The sequence below is a fragment of the Botryllus schlosseri genome, chromosome 1, assembly GCF_051294905.1.
Source record: "Botryllus schlosseri isolate E-star chromosome 1, Bs_hap1, whole genome shotgun sequence".
Classification (NCBI taxonomy): domain Eukaryota; kingdom Metazoa; phylum Chordata; class Ascidiacea; order Stolidobranchia; family Styelidae; genus Botryllus; species Botryllus schlosseri.
Window position 1 is genome coordinate 17,976,367 of NC_137236.1, and position 23,728 is coordinate 18,000,094.

Below are 23,728 nucleotides of genomic sequence, written 5' to 3' on the forward strand. Positions count from 1 at the left end.
CCTACATTATTTAATATATTAGTACGGAGTTCGCCGGAAATGGACATAGACACTTTAACATGAGTATTTGGCGTCCTGCTAGTTCATTACGACTATTCCCTGGAATGCGGCCGTAGGCTACATGAGTAGTCGAAATGCGGCCGCGACTGGCAAAACGATTGGCCACCTCTGCTGTATGAGAGTGCGGTTTCTTCCTTGTATACGTGGATAAATAGGCGAATAATGTATCGATTCAGCAATCCGGCCCGCCAAGTACTTAATTTTCCTATATCCGGCCCGCCGACTTGGAGAAGTTGCCCGCCCCTGCATTAGATCGAAGTGTCGCGTCGAAACAATTCGCACTAAGGTTGTCCGGAATCAATTCGCCATAGCGCAGGCATTCAGTCTACATTCAGGACCCTGCTGCCCATCATGGATTGATCGCCTCTGCTCCGCATCGAATCTGCTACATCAGTGGTTCTCAACCTTTTTGGCTTCGCGGACCCCTTTTGACCGTCACGGACCCTCGCGGACCCCCTCAAGTTTTAGTTCAATTTTAGTGCTATTATGGTGCAACCTTCATATCTGTCTTGTGCAAATATGAACTGTAGGCTTGTGATAACCAGCAAAATAATGATTTTTCTTGAAAATAACATCATACTATTTATGTAGAAATTGGTAGACTTTTGTTATTTCAAAGCTAATTTTGCTGCTGTGTTTCTTGAAATACGTGGTCTAATCCTGGAAATCCGCGTCTTCGTTTTGATATGAACGAGGAGTGCCGAAAACCATTTCGGCTAAGATAGATGGAGGCTAATGCAATGTTTACGCATAACGCATCCGACGATACTTTTGGTGTGATCGCAACATTTATAGCACCAAAATGAAAAAAACGATCGAGATAGTGTAATGGTTGTGCGTCCGGCTTATCGATCGGTAGGTTGTGGGTTCGATCCCCGGCCGGGTCAGACCAAAGACTCGAAAACTGGTATCCGCGGCTATCCTGCTAGGCGCTCAGCAATCACGGATAGCATGGAGGAGAAAAAACCGGGGGTGCAGACTAGATGACCTTACTATAAAGGCCGTATCGCACCTCCGTCGTCAAAGCATCTATGGTGCAGGCGAAAAAGAATACCATATCTCTCTCTCTCTTATGAACATATCATGTCCAGCATCTAGCGCAGGGACGGGCAACATACGGACCACGGGCCGGATTCGGCCCGCAGAGAGTTTCTATCGTAAAAGTGAAATCCTAATCTAAAAGTATCGACAAATTTTATGCGCCAATGAATGGATCGAAGTTTTCCAACCTAAGAAAAACTGTCCTGAAACGACTTGTTCTGTTCGGGTTTACATATTTATTTAAGAGCAAACATTTTCGACCATCAACAATTGAACATTAACAAGACTAGGCTGCATACCAATATAACTGGTGATATGAATTTCAGAGTTGGAGCGTAATGCTTCGATAGCGATGAAACACTCCTTGTTCATCGAAAAAACTAGCCTTGTCGATAGGGCATCCGCAATAAGAATGCGCCAAATATGATAGCCGAGCTTTAAGAGCAGGTATATCATTGTCCGATTTATGACGAGTGTAAGCCAAAAATATTCGGGTTCATTTCAATATGAATATACTATCCAATTGTATATTGAAGTTCTGTACCTCCAAGAAGCCGTTCAAATACTGGTTATGTATATCACAGGATAAAGTGGAGTAGTGGCGAGGTTTCAATCCCTGCATTGAGACAAATAGGTTCGGAAATTTTTATTTCAAACGACTGTACACTAGTTTGATGAGACTGACAACTTCAAATGGAGAAGGTTTCGAAGACATCGCGAAGTCACCTTGATTACCGTTGCTATCTCCATATTTTTATTTTTTCCACAAACCCCAACACAACGTTTTTAAACAGCAATGTGTTTGTATCAACAGGTTAATGGAAAATTAGCAATGAAAATGAATTTCCACATCACGATAGTTTATGACAAACGATTATTCTGATGATATGAGTCACGAGGTTTTAGCAGTTGTGGTGCGAAACTGCCTCATACTTTCTCAAATTAAAAAAAAAATTAGGTTTTCAACCATTTAAAAAATTTAGAGGTCTCGCGGACCCCCTGAAATTGCGTCGCGGACCCCCGGTTGAGAACCGCTGTGCTACATCTTATGGTGTTACAAAGTTGAATGCTGTCAGAGACGCCTCAACTATTACGACGATGAATTCAACTTCTCCGATGGTCACGGATTTTGCCAACAGTGACGTTTCTTCCGACAGTGATCACCGTCATCAATCACTTGGGTAAAACGTTCGCGTTGGAGCCGCATTCGATTCTCCGTCACACTAACGTGCTCAACACTCGTAGAGCTGCCGGACGCCTCTTTACCATTCAAGGTGGTTTATTCTCGTCACTATAGCAGACTTGCTGAAAGCCTCCGTACGATTGAATGTGATTTATTCTTATCAATAGTATAGATTTGCTGAACGCATGTCTGCCATTTAATGTGATTGGTTCTCGCCAGTAAGATTGCTGAACGCTGCTTTACCATTCAAAGTGAATTATGGAACGTTCGTGTTATCGGAGGTTATAGCCAGGGTTGCCATACCGTCCTTATTTCTAAGATTTGTCCTTATTTTGAAGGGCCACGTCTTAGAAAACTTAACTGTCCTTATTTCTAAGAAATGTCCTTATTTTCGACTTGCGTCCTTGTTTTGTCTTATTTTCAACCACTACAGAACTTCGAAAGTTTCCCTCTGGTATCTGTGTTGCATAATATTCTGAAATTATGCTTTTGCGTCGAGATGTTATGACATCATAAAGGAAATGAACTCTCGTGACGTACACATTATAAGATTTGACTTCCAAGTGGTGAGACATCAAAGGCAGTGAGTGGTTTCGTCTGTACAAAGCAGTGGCGGCTCGTGACAATATCGGGTGGTGGGGCAAGGGCTGCAAGCGACTTTTATCAAGATGACGTCACAATGGCGTTTTCCAACGTAAACAAGTAACTTAATGATGGTACGGTAACATGAATTTCCCGGCAACAGTGATTTTAACGTATGTGCCACGAGAGGTCTGCTGGTGAGCTGTGACTTGAAGTGTGGTAACTGCGTAAACGGCGTACGGAACAAAGATTCAACACGGTTCATGTTCGCATTAGACCTGACTAATTATCTGCAGAAATGGAAATGACTATAACTCGAGAGATAGCGTAAGCCTAATTGGAAAGGTCAACGAATTCGGACAGATACGCAATTGGTATCTCATAGATTGGGCCTGTCCTATTGAATCCAACATCATTCTAAAGAACTAAGAATAGCAGCCTCGGAAATTTGGTCTCGGTAGTCGGTACAGCATAAGAGATTTTGGCCTTGAAACTGGAGACTGTAACACGACACATACGTTTTTATTACTGTCTTATAGGTCTGCTGCGAAATCGCCTTTGGAAAATATATTACCGAATAAATACGTGGATGAAAGCCTTAAACTTGGTACACTGTTACATGACATTATCGAGAAGTGGCCTCATGGCCCTTTTCGGTATGGTACACTTTCAAAATTAATGCGAACAGACCAACACCGAATTTTGCGTAAAATTTACTGAGGAATAGGCTGATCAAGTGATCAGCTGTTAGCCGCCATCGAAAACGAAATAACTATCGCGCTTGACAGGGGGTTGTAAGCAAATGGCTTGAAGGCCACAATTTCACGGTGAAATTGACATTGGAGAATATAATATCAAAGTAAATATTTGAATGCAAACTGAGAATGATACTATCATCTCAGTTAACGTTACCGCAGATACACCGGCTTTTGCGTGAAATCCGCAATGTGTTGTAGGCTAAAGTGTCAGATCGGAGCACATCTTTACCACACTCGACCTTGATAACGAAATTACTGCCCTAATCATTGAGTGTCAACCTTGAGACTTGGCACAGCGTTCGATAATAAACTCAAGACATACCGTGCAAAAGCTTATGACAGATCTAGGTAAGGAGCATCGTTAAAATCAATAGAGACCAATACCGGCTTTGCGTATAATCTGTTAGCGATAAATGACTAGTCAGGTCTCACTCGAATTAGGAAGTCAAATTACCACTAACACAGTTCAGTGACAAACTTAAAACTTGGTACAGCGTTCGATACTAACATTAAGACTTGCCGTGCCAAATGTCATAACCGATCTCGGTATTGAACATCGTCAAAACCAATGGATACCAATACCGGCTTTTGAGTAAAATCTGTTTGCGATACATGACGGATCAGCACACACTCAACTTCGGAAACGGTATTACTACCCTAAACTTTAAGTAGAAACCCTGAAACTTGGGGCAGTGTTAAATACCACCATCACGACATGACAGAACAAGTTTCAAGAGTTTTCATGGTGTGAAACCCCATTAAAATCGACCTATACCAGCAAAGGTCGACTAAACGCAGATGACGGTAACAGAGTTCAGCTATAGATACGATTGTTACATCACACCTTAAGGGCACAGAGCTATCGTGCCCCGGTTGCTCGGTAATTTTATGAATAGGAGAGAGTAAATCACCGTTTCTTTATTGTGCGCGGCTTTGAGAGAATAGACAGTGAAAGCTTGTTATGAGCGCTACCGGGGCAAGCCCCGGCAGTAGTTAGTATGATCGCTCGTGACCTGGCAGGGGCTCTTATGGTGCGGTCGCACATCGTATGGAAAACTCGTGGTGGCACATCGTACTTTTTGACCCCCCTCTCGGTCGCACATCGTAACGCGTTCTTATGGGTGCGCTCGCACATCGTACTTTCAGGTATAGGCATCTGTCGCATATCGTATTGAAAACTCGTGTTGGCACATCGTACTTTTAGGTATAGGCATCTGTCGCACGTCGTACTTTCACATGTCGTATTTCGCGTATAGGCAGTGGTGGTGATTCCCAATGTGTTCTTATGGGTGCGTCGGCATATCGTACTTTCGGGTATAGACATCTCTCGACTGGTGTTGAATATGTATCAAGTAAATAGTCACGTGATTGACTCTTAGTTAATGTGTATATCCCAAATTATTATATATGACCGATTCGAGTTAATCCCAACGTTTACGGTGAATGTGACTTCAATATATCGTTATTCTTATGGACACGGCGGTGATTCGTACTTTCGGTTATAGACTGCGGGCGGCATGTCGTACTTTCACCAAAAAGGGTGTGAAATAGTTTGCTAAATCTAGGAATCAGTCGCTTGGTAATTAGTTTACCACAGAGCCGGCGTAGACGGCGATTCGAATACCAACAATAACCGCGTTCACAAACTAACACTCCAAAAAGGTGCGAAATATTGGTAAAATCCCGCGATCGCTCACAAGATAATACCTAAGACATAACCATCGCTCGCGACTCGCTGTTACATACATGCCGATCGTTGACAATGTAATATTTTGGTAATAAGTTTGTCACATAACTGGCGTAGACGGTGATACCAACAATAGCCGCGTTCACAAACTAACACTTCAAAAAGGTGTGAAATAGGTTGCAAATCCCACGATCGCTCACGAGATAACACCTAAGACATAGCCATCCCTCGCAACTTGTTGTTACATACATTCCAATCGCCACAATGTAATATTTTGATAATCAGTATGTCACGGAACTGGATTTCACTGGTAACATTTAATAAGTAACGAATAACAGAACCGTCGCAGACGGTGATTCGAATACCGACAAATTCTCACTTATTTCTGATCCAACCCTAATCCTCTGTGAAGTTGAGGCTTATTCGAAAAGGTGTGAAATAATTGTAAAACCCTACGTCGCTGACAGGATAATGCATCAGACATAGCGATCTAGTTATAGCATGGTCGGGATCCATTCGGGTTCTATAGGTAAATCCAGATAATCCAAAATGAAATATTTGGACTTTGGCGTAGTGTGAATTGAAATAGGATTGACAAACAAGACTACCAAATTTCAACCCGGTCATATTTAGAGATTATACACATATTGATTTGAAACAAGTAATGAAACCTTACAACTCTATTCACGATCCGGCTTTCCGTTTGTCAAAGAGACATTTTAACATCTTACCATACTCAAAAGAATTATTCATAATATCAACCGGTGTTAAAAATATAGTTTTCACTTACTTGATTATACCACTACAATTCACAAACTTGAATTAATTCATCCTGGTTGTATTCGTATGATCGGTCTTTTTTATTCAATTGTAAAGGTTGTTACTATTCTGAAGACAAAGTATTTACTAATCGCTGCATATACGATTCGACTTGAACATATTATATTTTGAGTATACGAGATTTGAATGTCTGAACAATAACTGACTAATAATTTATCACAATTAAATCCGTATATTACAGCGTAAAAGATATTTGAACGTCAGCAACTCTGTACGGTCATAGTTACTACCACTAATTTACCCGGCCAACTCGTCATGATCATTCCTGAAATCTACACAAACATGACCACTGACTAGAGTTAACCACAAAATAGCATCGAGTTTTAAATCCAGTTGTAGCTTACGTATTATTTGAATGCGGGTTATGTTTTGTTATAATTGGGTATACGGATAAAGTATTAGGGCTCGACATTTTAACATTTTGCCATACTCAGTCAATCAGGAAAACATTGTCAAGTAAATCCGTTACCCGACCAACTCAACAATATCCTTATGAAAAGTAGACAAGACTACGCGAGTAATCACTAAAACCTAAAATCCATAACAAGTTCGGTTTTACTCATATCCCTACGACGCATCATTTTTATTCTGCAAGACAAACTAATTACTACTCGGTATATTTTGTAAGACAAAAGTAATTACTCTTCGGTACAGGGGACTTGAGCTTAACATAATATGTTTGAGTATATGAGATTTGAAAGGTCGAGCAACGTAGTTAAGAATTCATTTCTTATACGATCAAACGCCGGTGTTACATCGAAAGTTATCATGCTGTAAACATAAGGATTGACACATTGATTTGACATATGTAATAGTTGATCATGACTTGATTATTAAATTATTCGCGTTAATTAGACCCGGTGTTGTGGTAAAGGTTATTATGACAGCAACAAACTTTTCACTACCGTGGTTATTAACATATTGATTTGTAAAACTATACTTGTCTGAAATGTTCTTGATTTGAAAGATATTCCGTGTTGGTACAAATCACTCTGCGTATTACGGATATCAGAAAATATTTTTACAAATGTAGTTGTTTCCAGTAACCAAGACTAAAGATGACACAACAATTTCGTTATTCAAACATTGAACACCCGATGCAAAATGCTTTATTGGTCAAATTCGCAACGGGTAATTGAAACGACTAAGTGTAGAGTCAGTATATCACAATATCGTTACTATTGAATCCAGCAATTGATACGATTTATTGTCGGGATTTGTGATAGTACATTGAAACATACACAACTTACAGAGTGTGAAAATATCACTTTGTGTATCGAGTACCGTTTGAAGCGTGCGATCAATACATAATTCCGTTCGCACTCTCTAAGACGTTGTGAAGTCTACAGATTTACACTTCAAGACTTTGATCAACACAGAAGCAATTTGGAATATCTTTACTGGACGCATCCTATTCTACTAGACTTGAGTAATACACAAAACTCATAGCATTAACAAAATCGCAATAGGCGCTACACTGAAATCTACAAAATGTGTTTGTATTGCTCAAAGTAGTGATCATAAATTATCATTTGAATAAGTAATTGTAATCATAAAACCAAACTTGCGAAAGTCATTACCATAACAAAAGAATATTGTAGGTTGCTTGCTAAATGTATGCCGGAAATATTTGTAGAACGCTCACGACCAAAGAAATCGGAAATCTTCCTATTGTCATTCGTCAAAGTATATGTTGACACAATACTCATCCCGTAAAAGATCTTACTTGTATGTGATTAAATCGCCGGTAATTAACTCGCTAAATCAAACCATAAGGAAATTTCACTCACTCGATGGATATGAAACAGCGTCGCTTAATCGGTCTATATCGTTTTTCTAAAGGTAAATCATATCCAGCCAATTGAAAACAATTTTCACTAGCTTGGTAATGAAACCGAAGTCTTCATTCAACGTTTTGTTTGTGTCAAATACTTTGCAATAAACACACTGGAGTGGTTCAGCTTTACATCATCAGACTGTAATCTGTAAATCAAGCTTACATCCGATTTGTAACTGCATTGTTTACCTAACCGAGCTGTATGCATAGTTTGATATTTTTGTCTAGTGATTGCGGAACATACCAAACGATACACATTCACTCCCGAAATACTGCGTTGATCTCAATTCCCTTTGTCGTGATAATCGAAGTACATTTGTTTCGAATTCGTAACAACCGACTACTTTTCTACGACATGATAAATTTTTGACAAGTTATGCTTAGAAGATTGGTTGCATATCGCGAAAAATAATATAGCACTCATATTGACACTCATATTACTTGAGTTTCTCCGCTTACTATATGTAAATGTAACCTCGTCCATCTTTCAAAACCACAACGAACAACGATGAAAAGTATGCAATCAAACACAACATGTTTTACTTTTGTAGGACACTAATTATTATCTCATTTCATACTACGTGTATAAGAAAGATATTCATGACACACGAAAATATTCGCTCATGCTACGAACCTGTACAATCATTGGTGACGCTTTCAAACTGGTTCGACGTCACAAGAACTTTATTGTCTGAGTCATTGTTCATGTATCTTAATAATCAAATAGTTCAACACAGAACTAGTACTAACAGAAACATCAGAGTTGTTTACACAAAAGTTTGTATATGTGCACAGTATACGAATACCATGTGTAAGTCCAGCACAATTGTGGTATCCATACGAGTTTAGTTACCACAATTTACGACACCGAGGTCGCGTCATCTTTCGTAAGACAACAAACCAAGGCTTCAGGATATGTCCATGTCATAGCAATAAATCAGCTACTCCAACAACAGAGTGCATATGTTTCTAGTTACGGTGCTTACATCTTACACACAAATCAATCTACTTTACTAACGAAAAGTGGTGAGTCATCATATGGTTGTCCTCACAACTAAATCATACTATCATACAAAATGGTCGTTATAGTTTGCACACCAACGGTACATCATACAAGTAACAAGTCTCGAGAATCCCGTTATTCAAAAAACGTGAACGTATTTCTACACCAAGTCGTTATGTTGATGAAAGCGTATATTGTAATATCATGATCGATTTGCATTCGTTGGTCACAAACTGTCACTACTCTAAATAATTCTTTTCACCCAAACACAAACGCATACTTGTCACCATTCGTTTTCATCAAGCACGAGTTCGAGAAACTTACTTACTACGACATGAATTTTTATTTTTTATGTTGTGTAAATAGGTAATAATTAATTCAAGTAACACTATATCAACATCATCGAGTTGTGCTAATAGATTTACATGTGGTCTTGTGGTTTTCGTCGGGACATACAACACGAACTAACTGTAGACTCCTCTCTGTTGTACAGCTACTCGGTAATCGAAATGCATTAACATGTAAACAACGATCTTGTGTCGTCACACCAAAAATATGTTCACTGTCGCGATACCCCGCACAAGACATGCATAGCCTTTTCACACTCGTAATAGTATACCAACGTCAAGCGATAACGTTTAACAACACCAACGACACTGAACCCGCGACGTTTACCTATGTAAAATTACCATTTTCACCCGGAGGCCTGCCGTTTCCTGGAGTAACAAACCTTTTTCACTTGGAAATATATTTTTTCTCTGGTTAACAAACGTTTTTCGCTTGGAAATATATTTTTTCTCTGGGCAACAAACCATTTTCACTTGGTGGTCCGTCGTTTACCCGAGTAAAAATATCATTTTCCTTTGGAGATCCGGCGTTTACCCAGTGTAACAATACATTTTCACTTGGAAAAATACTTTAACCTAGAGTAACTAATCATTTTCTCCTGGGTAACAAACCCTTTTTGTCTGGAAAACTATCATTTGCCTGAGTACCAATACCGTTTTCACTTGGAAATCTATCTTTCACCTGGGTAACAATATCATTTTCGTTTTGAAAACTGACAACCACACCGGACAATTTGATATTTTTGTATATTGTTACAACGGACAGTGACAAAATACACACCAACAACGACTCCGATACATTTGTCCAATCAAATATTCACTTGCTCTGATGCATCCCATCAAAATCATTGGTTACTCACATACAATAACAATGTGCTGTTGTACATCGACATGTATGTTTTCGGAATTGGTGAATAAAGGGGTTTCCGATATGTCCGTGATGTCTGGGTTCGTGCTTTGGATTTTCCAGAGTCAAAATGTCTGAATAAAACACCTCCTCGACTTTGGTAACTGGTTGATAAACGGATAGTGGTGTTCGGAAAACGGGTGAATTTATGTTCCCCATCGCGCTAACAACTCCGGGTTACTTGTGAGTTTCCTCGGGTCTGTTTACTATATTGGGTCTTTACTGATCAATACATGTCGCTCCAGTCAGCTGAAACCGGATCACTAATATGAGAAAGTGTGTGGGGGCCTGATCCGGATATTCACTCATGAACCAAAGACCAATATTCAAGTAAACATGTTACAGACCGTGTTTTGTCTCCATGAAAAATACCAATGCATACACCATCACATACAAGTAACGTCACGATTGTTCACAAGTATTCGCGTAAACGAGGTGTACATACAATGTGTCGGTGTACAAACATCATGGAAAACAGATTCATGTTCTCAAGTATCATCATGCGACGACTCTGTACATTCAATGTGGGCATAGATGACACACGACATGATAAAATGGACAGTGCATTATGCATACCGATACATTCTCAGTCAAATATGCGAACCGTGTACTATCACGCATCCCGATTTTCGCTGAATATCCACAACACCAACAAATCTGTACATTTCTTTTCCCTCGACCTCGACGATAGAGTTGTCATCCCAATGTACCAATCGAGTGTATGGTTCATCAGGTGTAAAATCCAAATCAAATGTCACCAAGGTATCGTTTTTCATTTTCAATATTTCCACCGCTGCATCTTGTCTGTGTCGTAAAACAACGGTGTGGGGCCAGAGGAATCTATGGACAGTTACGCGTAGTCCCATATTTACTCGTGGGTATACTCAGGTAACGACAACGCTTTCTCAGTGGTCTGCGTGGGTGAACCGTTTCAATACGTAGCTGGATCAACTAGACCAAAAGTTTCCAACCGTGATTTATGTTGACCTGTCGAGTTACGAGATAGCACCCTCTTGCGGTGTGATTAACACGAAATAAGCCTTCAACTCACAGAGACACACCTTGGAGTACATTATCTAATCGTAATCGAACTCGAGATTCACACACACACACAGAGTCCCTGTTTACGATTTCAATCCGGAGTCACTGTTCACGATGTTTATCTGTAGTCGTTATGTGGGAGTAGCGACATCTGACATATTCATCGCGTGAAAGATTGATAGCGATGGTGATCGCCAAATACATAAAATCAGGTGAAACACTGCGGTCTCAGCAAAAAAGTTTGCAGGTTAGGACGACCAATACGTGGAGGGATTGAGCGAGTTACGCAACCCGATTATGTCGAAGTCTGGATCACGATACAAGTCTACTTGAAAATCCGGACAATCTTGCAAAATCAAGGTGTGAACCCGTGAAAGGGTTGTACTCGTGTGAGATTCATTTTTCACAAGTTGGGTTGAGGCGGTTCATACTAAGACCATGTTACGTCCAAATATGGCTGCTTGCCTGTCTCCAAGTCATCTATGCCCACATTGAATGTACAGAGTCGTCGCATGATGATACTTGAGAACATGAATCTGTTTTCCATGATGTTTGTACACCGACACATTGTATGTACACCTCGTTTACGCGAATACTTGTGAACAATCGTGACGTTACTTGTATGTGATGGTGTATGCATTGGTATTTTTCATGGAGACAAAACACGGTCTGTAACATGTTTACTTGAATATTGGTCTTTGGTTCATGAGTGAATATCCGGATCAGGCCCCCACACACTTTCTCATATTAGTGATCCGGTTTCAGCTGACTGGAGCGACATGTATTGATCAGTAAAGACCCAATATAGTAAACAGACCCGAGGAAACTCACAAGTAACCCGGAGTTGTTAGCGCGATGGGGAACATAAATTCACCCGTTTTCCGAACACCACTATCCGTTTATCAACCAGTTACCAAAGTCGAGGAGGTGTTTTATTCAGACATTTTGACTCTGGAAAATCCAAAGCACGAACCCAGACATCACGGACATATCGGAAACCCCTTTATTCACCAATTCCGAAAACATACATGTCGATGTACAACAGCACATTGTTATTGTATGTGAGTAACCAATGATTTTGATGGGATGCATCAGAGCAAGTGAATATTTGATTGGACAAATGTATCGGAGTCGTTGTTGGTGTGTATTTTGTCACTGTCCGTTGTAACAATATACAAAAATATCAAATTGTCCGGTGTGGTTGTCAGTTTTCAAAACGAAAATGATATTGTTACCCAGGTGAAAGATAGATTTCCAAGTGAAAACGGTATTGGTACTCAGGCAAATGATAGTTTTCCAGACAAAAAGGGTTTGTTACCCAGGAGAAAATGATTAGTTACTGTAGGTTAAAGTATTTTTCCAAGTGAAAATGTATTGTTACACTGGGTAAACGCCGGATCTCCAAAGGAAAATGATATTTTTACTCGGGTAAACGACGGACCACCAAGTGAAAATGGTTTGTTGCCCAGAGAAAAAATATATTTCCAAGCGAAAAACGTTTGTTAACCAGAGAAAAAATATATTTCCAAGTGAAAAAGGTTTGTTACTCCAGGAAACGGCAGGCCTCCGGGTGAAAATGGTAATTTTACATAGGTAAACGTCGCGGGTTCAGTGTCGTTGGTGTTGTTAAACGTTATCGCTTGACGTTGGTATACTATTACGAGTGTGAAAAGGCTATGCATGTCTTGTGCGGGGTATCGCGACAGTGAACATATTTTTGGTGTGACGACACAAGATCGTTGTTTACATGTTAATGCATTTCGATTACCGAGTAGCTGTACAACAGAGAGGAGTCTACAGTTAGTTCGTGTTGTATGTCCCGACGAAAACCACAAGACCACATGTAAATCTATTAGCACAACTCGATGATGTTGATATAGTGTTACTTGAATTAATTATTACCTATTTACACAACATAAAAAATAAAAATTCATGTCGTAGTAAGTAAGTTTCTCGAACTCGTGCTTGATGAAAACGAATGGTGACAAGTATGCGTTTGTGTTTGGGTGAAAAGAATTATTTAGAGTAGTGACAGTTTGTGACCAACGAATGCAAATCGATCATGATATTACAATATACGCTTTCATCAACATAACGACTTGGTGTAGAAATACGTTCACGTTTTTTGAATAACGGGATTCTCGAGACTTGTTACTTGTATGATGTACCGTTGGTGTGCAAACTATAACGACCATTTTGTATGATAGTATGATTTAGTTGTGAGGACAACCATATGATGACTCACCACTTTTCGTTAGTAAAGTAGATTGATTTGTGTGTAAGATGTAAGCACCGTAACTAGAAACATATGCACTCTGTTGTTGGAGTAGCTGATTTATTGCTATGACATGGACATATCCTGAAGCCTTGGTTTGTTGTCTTACGAAAGATGACGCGACCTCGGTGTCGTAAATTGTGGTAACTAAACTCGTATGGATACCACAATTGTGCTGGACTTACACATGGTATTCGTATACTGTGCACATATACAAACTTTTGTGTAAACAACTCTGATGTTTCTGTTAGTACTAGTTCTGTGTTGAACTATTTGATTATTAAGATACATGAACAATGACTCAGACAATAAAGTTCTTGTGACGTCGAACCAGTTTGAAAGCGTCACCAATGATTGTACAGGTTCGTAGCATGAGCGAATATTTTCGTGTGTCATGAATATCTTTCTTATACACGTAGTATGAAATGAGATAATAATTAGTGTCCTACAAAAGTAAAACATGTTGTGTTTGATTGCATACTTTTCATCGTTGTTCGTTGTGGTTTTGAAAGATGGACGAGGTTACATTTACATATAGTAAGCGGAGAAACTCAAGTAATATGAGTGTCAATATGAGTGCTATATTATTTTTCGCGATATGCAACCAATCTTCTAAGCATAACTTGTCAAAAATTTATCATGTCGTAGAAAAGTAGTCGGTTGTTACGAATTCGAAACAAATGTACTTCGATTATCACGACAAAGGGAATTGAGATCAACGCAGTATTTCGGGAGTGAATGTGTATCGTTTGGTATGTTCCGCAATCACTAGACAAAAATATCAAACTATGCATACAGCTCGGTTAGGTAAACAATGCAGTTACAAATCGGATGTAAGCTTGATTTACAGATTACAGTCTGATGATGTAAAGCTGAACCACTCCAGTGTGTTTATTGCAAAGTATTTGACACAAACAAAACGTTGAATGAAGACTTCGGTTTCATTACCAAGCTAGTGAAAATTGTTTTCAATTGGCTGGATATGATTTACCTTTAGAAAAACGATATAGACCGATTAAGCGACGCTGTTTCATATCCATCGAGTGAGTGAAATTTCCTTATGGTTTGATTTAGCGAGTTAATTACCGGCGATTTAATCACATACAAGTAAGATCTTTTACGGGATGAGTATTGTGTCAACATATACTTTGACGAATGACAATAGGAAGATTTCCGATTTCTTTGGTCGTGAGCGTTCTACAAATATTTCCGGCATACATTTAGCAAGCAACCTACAATATTCTTTTGTTATGGTAATGACTTTCGCAAGTTTGGTTTTATGATTACAATTACTTATTCAAATGATAATTTATGATCACTACTTTGAGCAATACAAACACATTTTGTAGATTTCAGTGTAGCGCCTATTGCGATTTTGTTAATGCTATGAGTTTTGTGTATTACTCAAGTCTAGTAGAATAGGATGCGTCCAGTAAAGATATTCCAAATTGCTTCTGTGTTGATCAAAGTCTTGAAGTGTAAATCTGTAGACTTCACAACGTCTTAGAGAGTGCGAACGGAATTATGTATTGATCGCACGCTTCAAACGGTACTCGATACCCAAAGTGATATTTTCACACTCTGTAAGTTGTGTATGTTTCAATGTACTATCACAAATCCCGACAATAAATCGTATCAATTGCTGGATTCAATAGTAACGATATTGTGATATACTGACTCTACACTTAGTCGTTTCAATTACCCGTTGCGAATTTGACCAATAAAGCATTTTGCATCGGGTGTTCAATGTTTGAATAACGAAATTGTTGTGTCATCTTTAGTCTTGGTTACTGGAAACAACTACATTTGTAAAAATATTTTCTGATATCCGTAATACGCAGAGTGATTTGTACCAACACGGAATATCTTTCAAATCAAGAACATTTCAGACAAGTATAGTTTTACAAATCAATATGTTAATAACCACGGTAGTGAAAAGTTTGTTGCTGTCATAATAACCTTTACCACAACACCGGGTCTAATTAACGCGAATAATTTAATAATCAAGTCATGATCAACTATTACATATGTCAAATCAATGTGTCAATCCTTATGTTTACAGCATGATAACTTTCGATGTAACACCGGCGTTTGATCGTATAAGAAATGAATTCTTAACTACGTTGCTCGACCTTTCAAATCTCATATACTCAAACATATTATGTTAAGCTCAAGTCCCCTGTACCGAAGAGTAATTACTTTTGTCTTACAAAATATACCGAGTAGTAATTAGTTTGTCTTGCAGAATAAAAATGATGCGTCGTAGGGATATGAGTAAAACCGAACTTGTTATGGATTTTAGGTTTTAGTGATTACTCGCGTAGTCTTGTCTACTTTTCATAAGGATATTGTTGAGTTGGTCGGGTAACGGATTTACTTGACAATGTTTTCCTGATTGACTGAGTATGGCAAAATGTTAAAATGTCGAGCCCTAATACTTTATCCGTATACCCAATTATAACAAAACATAACCCGCATTCAAATAATACGTAAGCTACAACTGGATTTAAAACTCGATGCTATTTTGTGGTTAACTCTATTCAGTGGTCATGTTTGTGTAGATTTCAGGAATGATCATGACGAGTTGGCCGGGTAAATTAGTGGTAGTAACTATGACCGTACAGAGTTGCTGACGTTCAAATATCTTTTACGCTGTAATATACGGATTTAATTGTGATAAATTATTAGTCAGTTATTGTTCAGACATTCAAATCTCGTATACTCAAAATATAATATGTTCAAGTCGAATCGTATATGCAGCGATTAGTAAATACTTTGTCTTCAGAATAGTAACAACCTTTACAATTGAATAAAAAAGACCGATCATACGAATACAACCAGGATGAATTAATTCAAGTTTGTGAATTGTAGTGGTATAATCAAGTAAGTGAAAACTATATTTTTAACACCGGTTGATATTATGAATAATTCTTTTGAGTATGGTAAGATGTTAAAATGTCTCTTTGACAAACGGAAAGCCGGATCGTGAATAGAGTTGTAAGGTTTCATTACTTGTTTCAAATCAATATGTGTATAATCTCTAAATATGACCGGGTTGAAATTTGGTAGTCTTGTTTGTCAATCCTATTTCAATTCACACTACGCCAAAGTCCAAATATTTCATTTTGGATTATCTGGATTTACCTATAGAACCCGAATGGATCCCGACCATGCTATAACTAGATCGCTATGTCTGATGCATTATCCTGTCAGCGACGTAGGGTTTTACAATTATTTCACACCTTTTCGAATAAGCCTCAACTTCACAGAGGATTAGGGTTGGATCAGAAATAAGTGAGAATTTGTCGGTATTCGAATCACCGTCTGCGACGGTTCTGTTATTCGTTACTTATTAAATGTTACCAGTGAAATCCAGTTCCGTGACATACTGATTATCAAAATATTACATTGTGGCGATTGGAATGTATGTAACAACAAGTTGCGAGGGATGGCTATGTCTTAGGTGTTATCTCGTGAGCGATCGTGGGATTTGCAACCTATTTCACACCTTTTTGAAGTGTTAGTTTGTGAACGCGGCTATTGTTGGTATCACCGTCTACGCCAGTTATGTGACAAACTTATTACCAAAATATTACATTGTCAACGATCGGCATGTATGTAACAGCGAGTCGCGAGCGATGGTTATGTCTTAGGTATTATCTTGTGAGCGATCGCGGGATTTTACCAATATTTCGCACCTTTTTGGAGTGTTAGTTTGTGAACGCGGTTATTGTTGGTATTCGAATCGCCGTCTACGCCGGCTCTGTGGTAAACTAATTACCAAGCGACTGATTCCTAGATTTAGCAAACTATTTCACACCCTTTTTGGTGAAAGTACGACATGCCGCCCGCAGTCTATAACCGAAAGTACGAATCACCGCCGTGTCCATAAGAATAACGATATATTGAAGTCACATTCACCGTAAACGTTGGGATTAACTCGAATCGGTCATATATAATAATTTGGGATATACACATTAACTAAGAGTCAATCACGTGACTATTTACTTGATACATATTCAACACCAGTCGAGAGATGTCTATACCCGAAAGTACGATATGCCGACGCACCCATAAGAACACATTGGGAATCACCACCACTGCCTATACGCGAAATACGACATGTGAAAGTACGACGTGCGACAGATGCCTATACCTAAAAGTACGATGTGCCAACACGAGTTTTCAATACGATATGCGACAGATGCCTATACCTGAAAGTACGATGTGCGAGCGCACCCATAAGAACGCATTACGATGTGCGACCGAGAGGGGGGTCCAAAAGTACGATGTGCCACCACGAGTTTTCCATACGATGTGCGACCGCACCATAAGAGCCCCTGCCAGGTCACGAGCGATCATACTAACTACTCCCGGCTAGGCATTCGCAAAGCGAAAACACAGAAGAGAATTCGATTTTCGCAGAGACTTCGCTATATATGGGCATTTACAAGCGAAAGGACAAGAAGTATACGATTTTCGCTGTGATTTCGGTTTATATAGATAGGTGTGCGTCTATAAATGGTGAAGAATTGTTATTGAACAGAATTTTAGGTGGGGCAATGCCCCAGTTGCCCTATAGGACGAGCCGCCACTGGTACAAAGCTACCATGGCGGACGTCATTTTAGTAGGGATGGTGTGAACCTCTGAAAGGTTCAGGTTCGTGTGAACGCGAACCTTTTTGAAAGGTTCTGTGTGAACGCGAACGCGAACCTCATGACGTCACATGACGTCATTTTCCTAATTCTAACCCTACATTTCAGTGAAGTGATAGCCTATATTAATGTACACGATACCTAGCGACGACTCTGGCCACATGATGCCACAATGCTGAAGTACATATTGACGATCTAAACGTCACCAAATGTATCAACTGGGACAATCAAATGATATAATAATACTCCATAAAATCACTACCTTCCGTCGCTTTGCCAACAATTTCGACAAGTACTTGCAAGGGAATATATGCTTACGTCTAGGCCAGACCGGACAATGTATTCGACGTCTGAGTATTGCTATACGTTGATATTGAGCAGAGTGTAAAACGGATTTCTATACTTGCTACCGATAATACCCCATTAACAAGTTTTACAGCAGTAGCCAACACCCCAATCGCACGGATTTAGTTTTTATGATACAATAATAGACATTTAAGATTGACCCAGTACGCCTGCTATACTTTTTACATCAGACAACGATATCAATCTCATTGATTGGTTGAATAAGCATCATTTCGCTGACTACCTTAATACCTAGTGTATTTCACTCTTGATGATGTGTGATTGCGGGTAACGCTCACAGCAGAGAGTAACTAAATATTCCCAAACGGAAATGCTTGATATTTCGAGTAAACTTCTGTAACAAAGTAAGTAAAATTTTTTAGATTGCCAATATGCATGCTCTGCTCATTTAGTGTTGATTTTTTTTATGCTGCCAGCGCCATTCATAGAGTGACCCAGAGTTGAAATGCAATGCAATGCAATGAGAGATGCAATGCAATGAAGTGAAAATTGTAATATATGAAAAAGGTTCACAGTGCAGAACCTACCGAGGTTCGTTTGTGAACGTGAACCTTTAAATTTCCGAGGTTCACACACAGAACGCGAACGTGAACCTCACGTTCACACCATCCCTACATTTTAGCATTGAACAGCAGTACCAGGTTCCTGCTGTTTGGTCTACGACAGAATAAGCCCAAGCTGTTTGAGAGGCAGCATTTATTGCGTAGTGTAAAAAGGCGCAGTGCAGTCGACACATTGGTTAAAAAGTAGTAGGCTAAAGCTACTTATCATTGACAAATTTTTCTATATTATATTGCACTTGCGCATATAGTTTTAGCTACTAATAAGGCTAAATCTGATAAGTTGAAATGAGCAGGCGTAAAAACGTTTTTCGTGACGATCATGAGAGAGAAATCAAACTTATCAAACGAAGCTTGAAGGGCGAGTGTTTCGCACATTGCGATATCTGCAATTGTAACATTAACCTGGAGCTGGAGGACATAGGAAAGACCGCGGAAGGAAAGAGTGTCATAATGATTAATTTGAACTAGTCGATGAATAATTTCCCACAAGTCGAACAGCATCAACGACCACAGACGACAAGGCAGCTGCTGCAGAGGGTACCTGGGCATTCAATACTGTCAAACACAAGCAATCATTCCTCACCAAGGATTGCGCATCGCAATTGTTCAAGCAATATTCCCCGATTCTCTCATCGCAAATAAGCTTTCTTCGGCCAGGACCAATACTACAAGCAATGTTCCCTCTGATTTTTGACGACCCTTGGACAACAGTGCGTAATGAATGAAAAAAAAAGGTCATCACTTCGAATTTTTTGTGCGCAACTTAGATTTTCTATGCGCGGAGACCGTGTTATCATTGCGCAAGCTGCGCACGCAATGGGAACATTGACAACAAGCATTGTTACTGGAGTACTTTCTCCATAGGCTCAAAATTGATTTTTTTCTGAACTTGGTGTAGGTCTTTTTTTAATCTTGGTTGACGCCTCTAATCACAACGAGGCGAAGAAGTTTGGTTTATCACCCTATGGGGGGGGGTAAGACCGACGTTTTTTTGGTGGGGCGGGGGCTGGCGAAGTGCTGTTGCGGCCCAGAGTAAAGGTAAACCTAGACCTAAGCTGTTGTGAGATCCATGAAGCACTTTCTAATAACAGGGAGTTGCTGGAGCAGATTGTTTCTGGCAAAAAGTATGGAATGTGATACGCCACGGCTCGTATAAATATAAAGTATGTTCAAAAACGCTTTTTCAGGGTAATCTAATTTTTCAACTGTCCTTATTTTTGGGTCCATGTCGATGGCAACCCTGGTTATAGCTTCTGATGCGAAAGATATTTGCCATTTAACTCTGCCCTTGTGTATTGACAACATGACTTGGCAGTTCTGACCACTTTAGAGCTGCTGGAAGCCTCTCTACCATTTAAAAGTGATTTATTCAAATCACCTTTAGAGTTGCTGGATGCCTCTCTACCATTTAAAAGTGATTTATTCAAATCACCTTTAGAGTTGCTGGATGCCTCTGTACGATTGACGGTGATTTATTCTTGTCACTAGTACAGATTTGCTTAACGCCTCTCTCCCATTTAAGGTGACTTGTTCTCGCTAGTAGGGTTGTTGAACGCCGCTTTACCATTCAAAGTGATTTTTCGAACGTCCGTGGGATCTAATACGAGGGACATTTCGTCATTTATCTTTGTCTCCAAGCATAAAAAATTAGGACTCTGGCATTAGTCGGGATGGAATCGCCCGTACGCCGTTAGACCACATTTCTCTGACCGAGTCGCTTATCTTGATGACTTCCATCGAACTATTCTTTGTTTCGAAATTGACTGGACGTGATATGCAGACTCAATGGACAGTCCTTTTCACTTTAAACCCCATTGTTCTCGGAAGATGTTGCACGACCACGCAGGAACGTTTTGATTCCGAATTTATGTGGTCAAAGATTAGATTGATGTATGTATCCCGAATAATGACTGGTCTGAACGTTAACTTGTTCATTCACTACATTGGTGCAATTATGTTGACTGGGTTCAGTCAAATGGGGGAGTGTTTGCGATTGCGCATGTTCTTTTCTATCCTTTATTTGAGGTCGTTTTTAGAGGAATCAGTCTTCCAATTGTCCTTATTTGTATTCCATGTTTCTACTAATTGTATTTGTACGATTTTAGTGATTTGATTGTTTGATTACTGTTTTAAATTGTCTTTTTTCGCCAGTATAAATTGCCCTCGCTATCGTTGTCTCGTCCTACTTTCCATCAGCAACGGACGAGCAAGCACTATTGCGAATCTCGCTTGCATTAGCATTTTTGTACTTCTAACAACGGAATCTCAAGTCTACATTATTCTTCGACCGCTTTGGTTGGATTAAATAGAATACAAGACTGCTACGCAAGGTTTGCCTAGTCCACGTAAATCGGCACTCATTAGATCGGAGTGTCGCGTCGAAACACAGGTATTGCAAGTCTCGAAATTCTAAAAAGTGTGCTCTTTTCAGGTTTCCAAAATATGGTAACCCTACGAATATGCCTCGCTTCGATATATTTATAACAAGCTGGCACCGTATCCTGTGACCAAATCCCTTTTTGCGTTTAATTCTAGCGAATGAACAACGTAATTCGCCTTTAGCCCGTCTACTTCGCCTTGTTGAGCATAATCAGTCTACCATTACGACGCTAGAATGTAATTTCGCAATAAGGGTCCAAACAAAATCAGGGTCTGAAGAGTGAATATGCTAAATCACCGACGCTCCAAACTAGCTTCCAAATGCACGACAGGACTTGGATCGTTGATTTGAATTATGACATAATACTGGTGAAAAGAATTCTCAGAACCTAACACAGGATTGTATTGCAGCGGCAAGGCTTTCCTCATTGTGTTCTAGTTTCGACGTGTTCCTATTTAAATGGGGGCTGAGGTACGATTGGTGCGCTCACTTTACACCAGATACTCCTGATGTCGGGTACCTTTTACGTCAAAAGCGCCATATTGGTCCTATTTTTTAAATGGTAGTTGAGAGCCATACAACGATGTCGACCAACTGCCACGTCCCCAGATCGAAGTTCACTACATGGGGTCGTTATGTTATGTTATAACAGCCGCATTATTGAAGCCAGTAGTCGCACATCATTAGAGTCTGATGAGGAATGAGAAGCGGTCGATGAGCGACACTAAACCTTAGATACAGGGGTCAGGAGCAATGATCCCTCTAAGATGCGCGCGTGCGCAAATGCGCAGTGCCGACACGGTCTCTGCGCACAAAAAATCCGAAGTTATGACCTTTTTTGTCGTCGTTACGCTCCGTTCTCGAAGGGTCTGCGCAGTGAGTTGTTGAGTGTGCTCACACTCGTCAAAATTATAGGGAGCATTAGTCGGGCCTTTTGCAAGCTACCTAATTGTATTACCGTGAGAATTTATCAGAGAGTCATATCATCAACATAGCCATATATGGGTCGCCAGTCATTGTTTACTATCCCTGCAATACGCTATATGGTGGGAATCATCGAAAGACACGACATTCGTTTACAGTGTATGCTACCTTTTTGGCGGCCTTTTCTGCCCTTTCTAGTGCATTCTCGTATTCTCTTCCGTACAGGAATTCATAGGCATCATCATCTTTTGGCAGCACACCTGGCCCATAGACCACATCATTCTGCATTATGATCTCTTGCGAAGTGTTGCAGAAAAATTGGACAAACAGACTTGCGATACATAGGCAAATCACTAGGAGAAGCCATCGATATTCTTTCATAGTATTCGATATAGTATATCTGCGAAAATCATAGTGTTAGCGAATCCGTATTTGCCATTAGTCTGGCAACGTTTAAGCTCTAGGCGCTGCATACAACATTTCATTCCATTCCGGCGCCGCACTACAGTAAACTGAATATTCTAAGACAAAGCAAAATCTTTTGTATGTTTGTATAGTGATAGTGGACATGGAGTGCACTTAAAATACATCAAATACGGACTAGATCAGTGCTTTACAACCTGTGTGACGGTTCGCACTTGTGCGAATGAAAGAAATTGCATTGCGAATGACGAGGGTCGTGCAAATGGTGCGAATGAAAATCTCGGATGAGTGTGACTGACGAAGGTGGTGCGAATGGTGAGTGCGAATGACATCGTGAATAATAATTGGTAATTTTTCTGACCTGGAATAATTCAAATAAATTCAACAGGAAATTCAAGGGCATTGTAACTTTTGTTGTTGCGACGCAACTGTAAAAACTTGTTTACCTTACGACGAATCACAAGCCGTAAGGAATTATTATTTCGCACTATAATTATTACGTAACCAATAGCATTCTTTGGAAGCATGTGTAGCGGCAGACCCAGTATATCAGCCCGTCTGAGCCTTTGACAGGCTGGTAAAATGACGTCAAATTGACTTTCTGATTTATTTCGTAATAACTGTTCGATAAGTGGGAGGCACGAGGATAGTAGTGAATGCCATCATTACAGATTCACATCTGCAAGCTACTGTAACGCAAATTTTGGCCCCTTCCAGGGTCATTAAAGTATGAACCGCAAAGGGTATAATTTTAGGTCGAAACAGTGCCAGAGCTATCTGTTAATATGTATGTAATATTTGTTGAATTTATTGCAGAAAATCCTGGAGTAGTTTTTTCAAATTTTAGGTCACTGT

At 39.7% G+C, this 23,728-nt stretch overlaps 1 protein-coding gene across 4 annotated transcripts in view; it reads right to left on the reverse strand.

Moving 5' to 3' along the window:
• LOC145443621 (4-galactosyl-N-acetylglucosaminide 3-alpha-L-fucosyltransferase 9-like) overlaps window positions 1-23,336 on the reverse strand; it is a 132,618-nt gene extending 109,282 nt beyond the window's left edge. For 2 of the 4 annotated variants that reach the window (XM_080321565.1, XM_080321561.1), the window contains exon 1: window positions 22,619-23,331. In XM_080321565.1, the coding sequence (XP_080177691.1) occupies window positions 22,619-22,831 (213 nt within the window). In that variant the 5' untranslated portion in view covers window positions 22,832-23,331. Of the gene's footprint in view, window positions 1-22,618 lie in introns of all 4 variants that reach the window. The other 2 variants (XM_080321571.1, XM_080321592.1) reach the window with 2 other exon arrangements.
• Window positions 23,337-23,728: the final 392 nt, after the last annotated feature.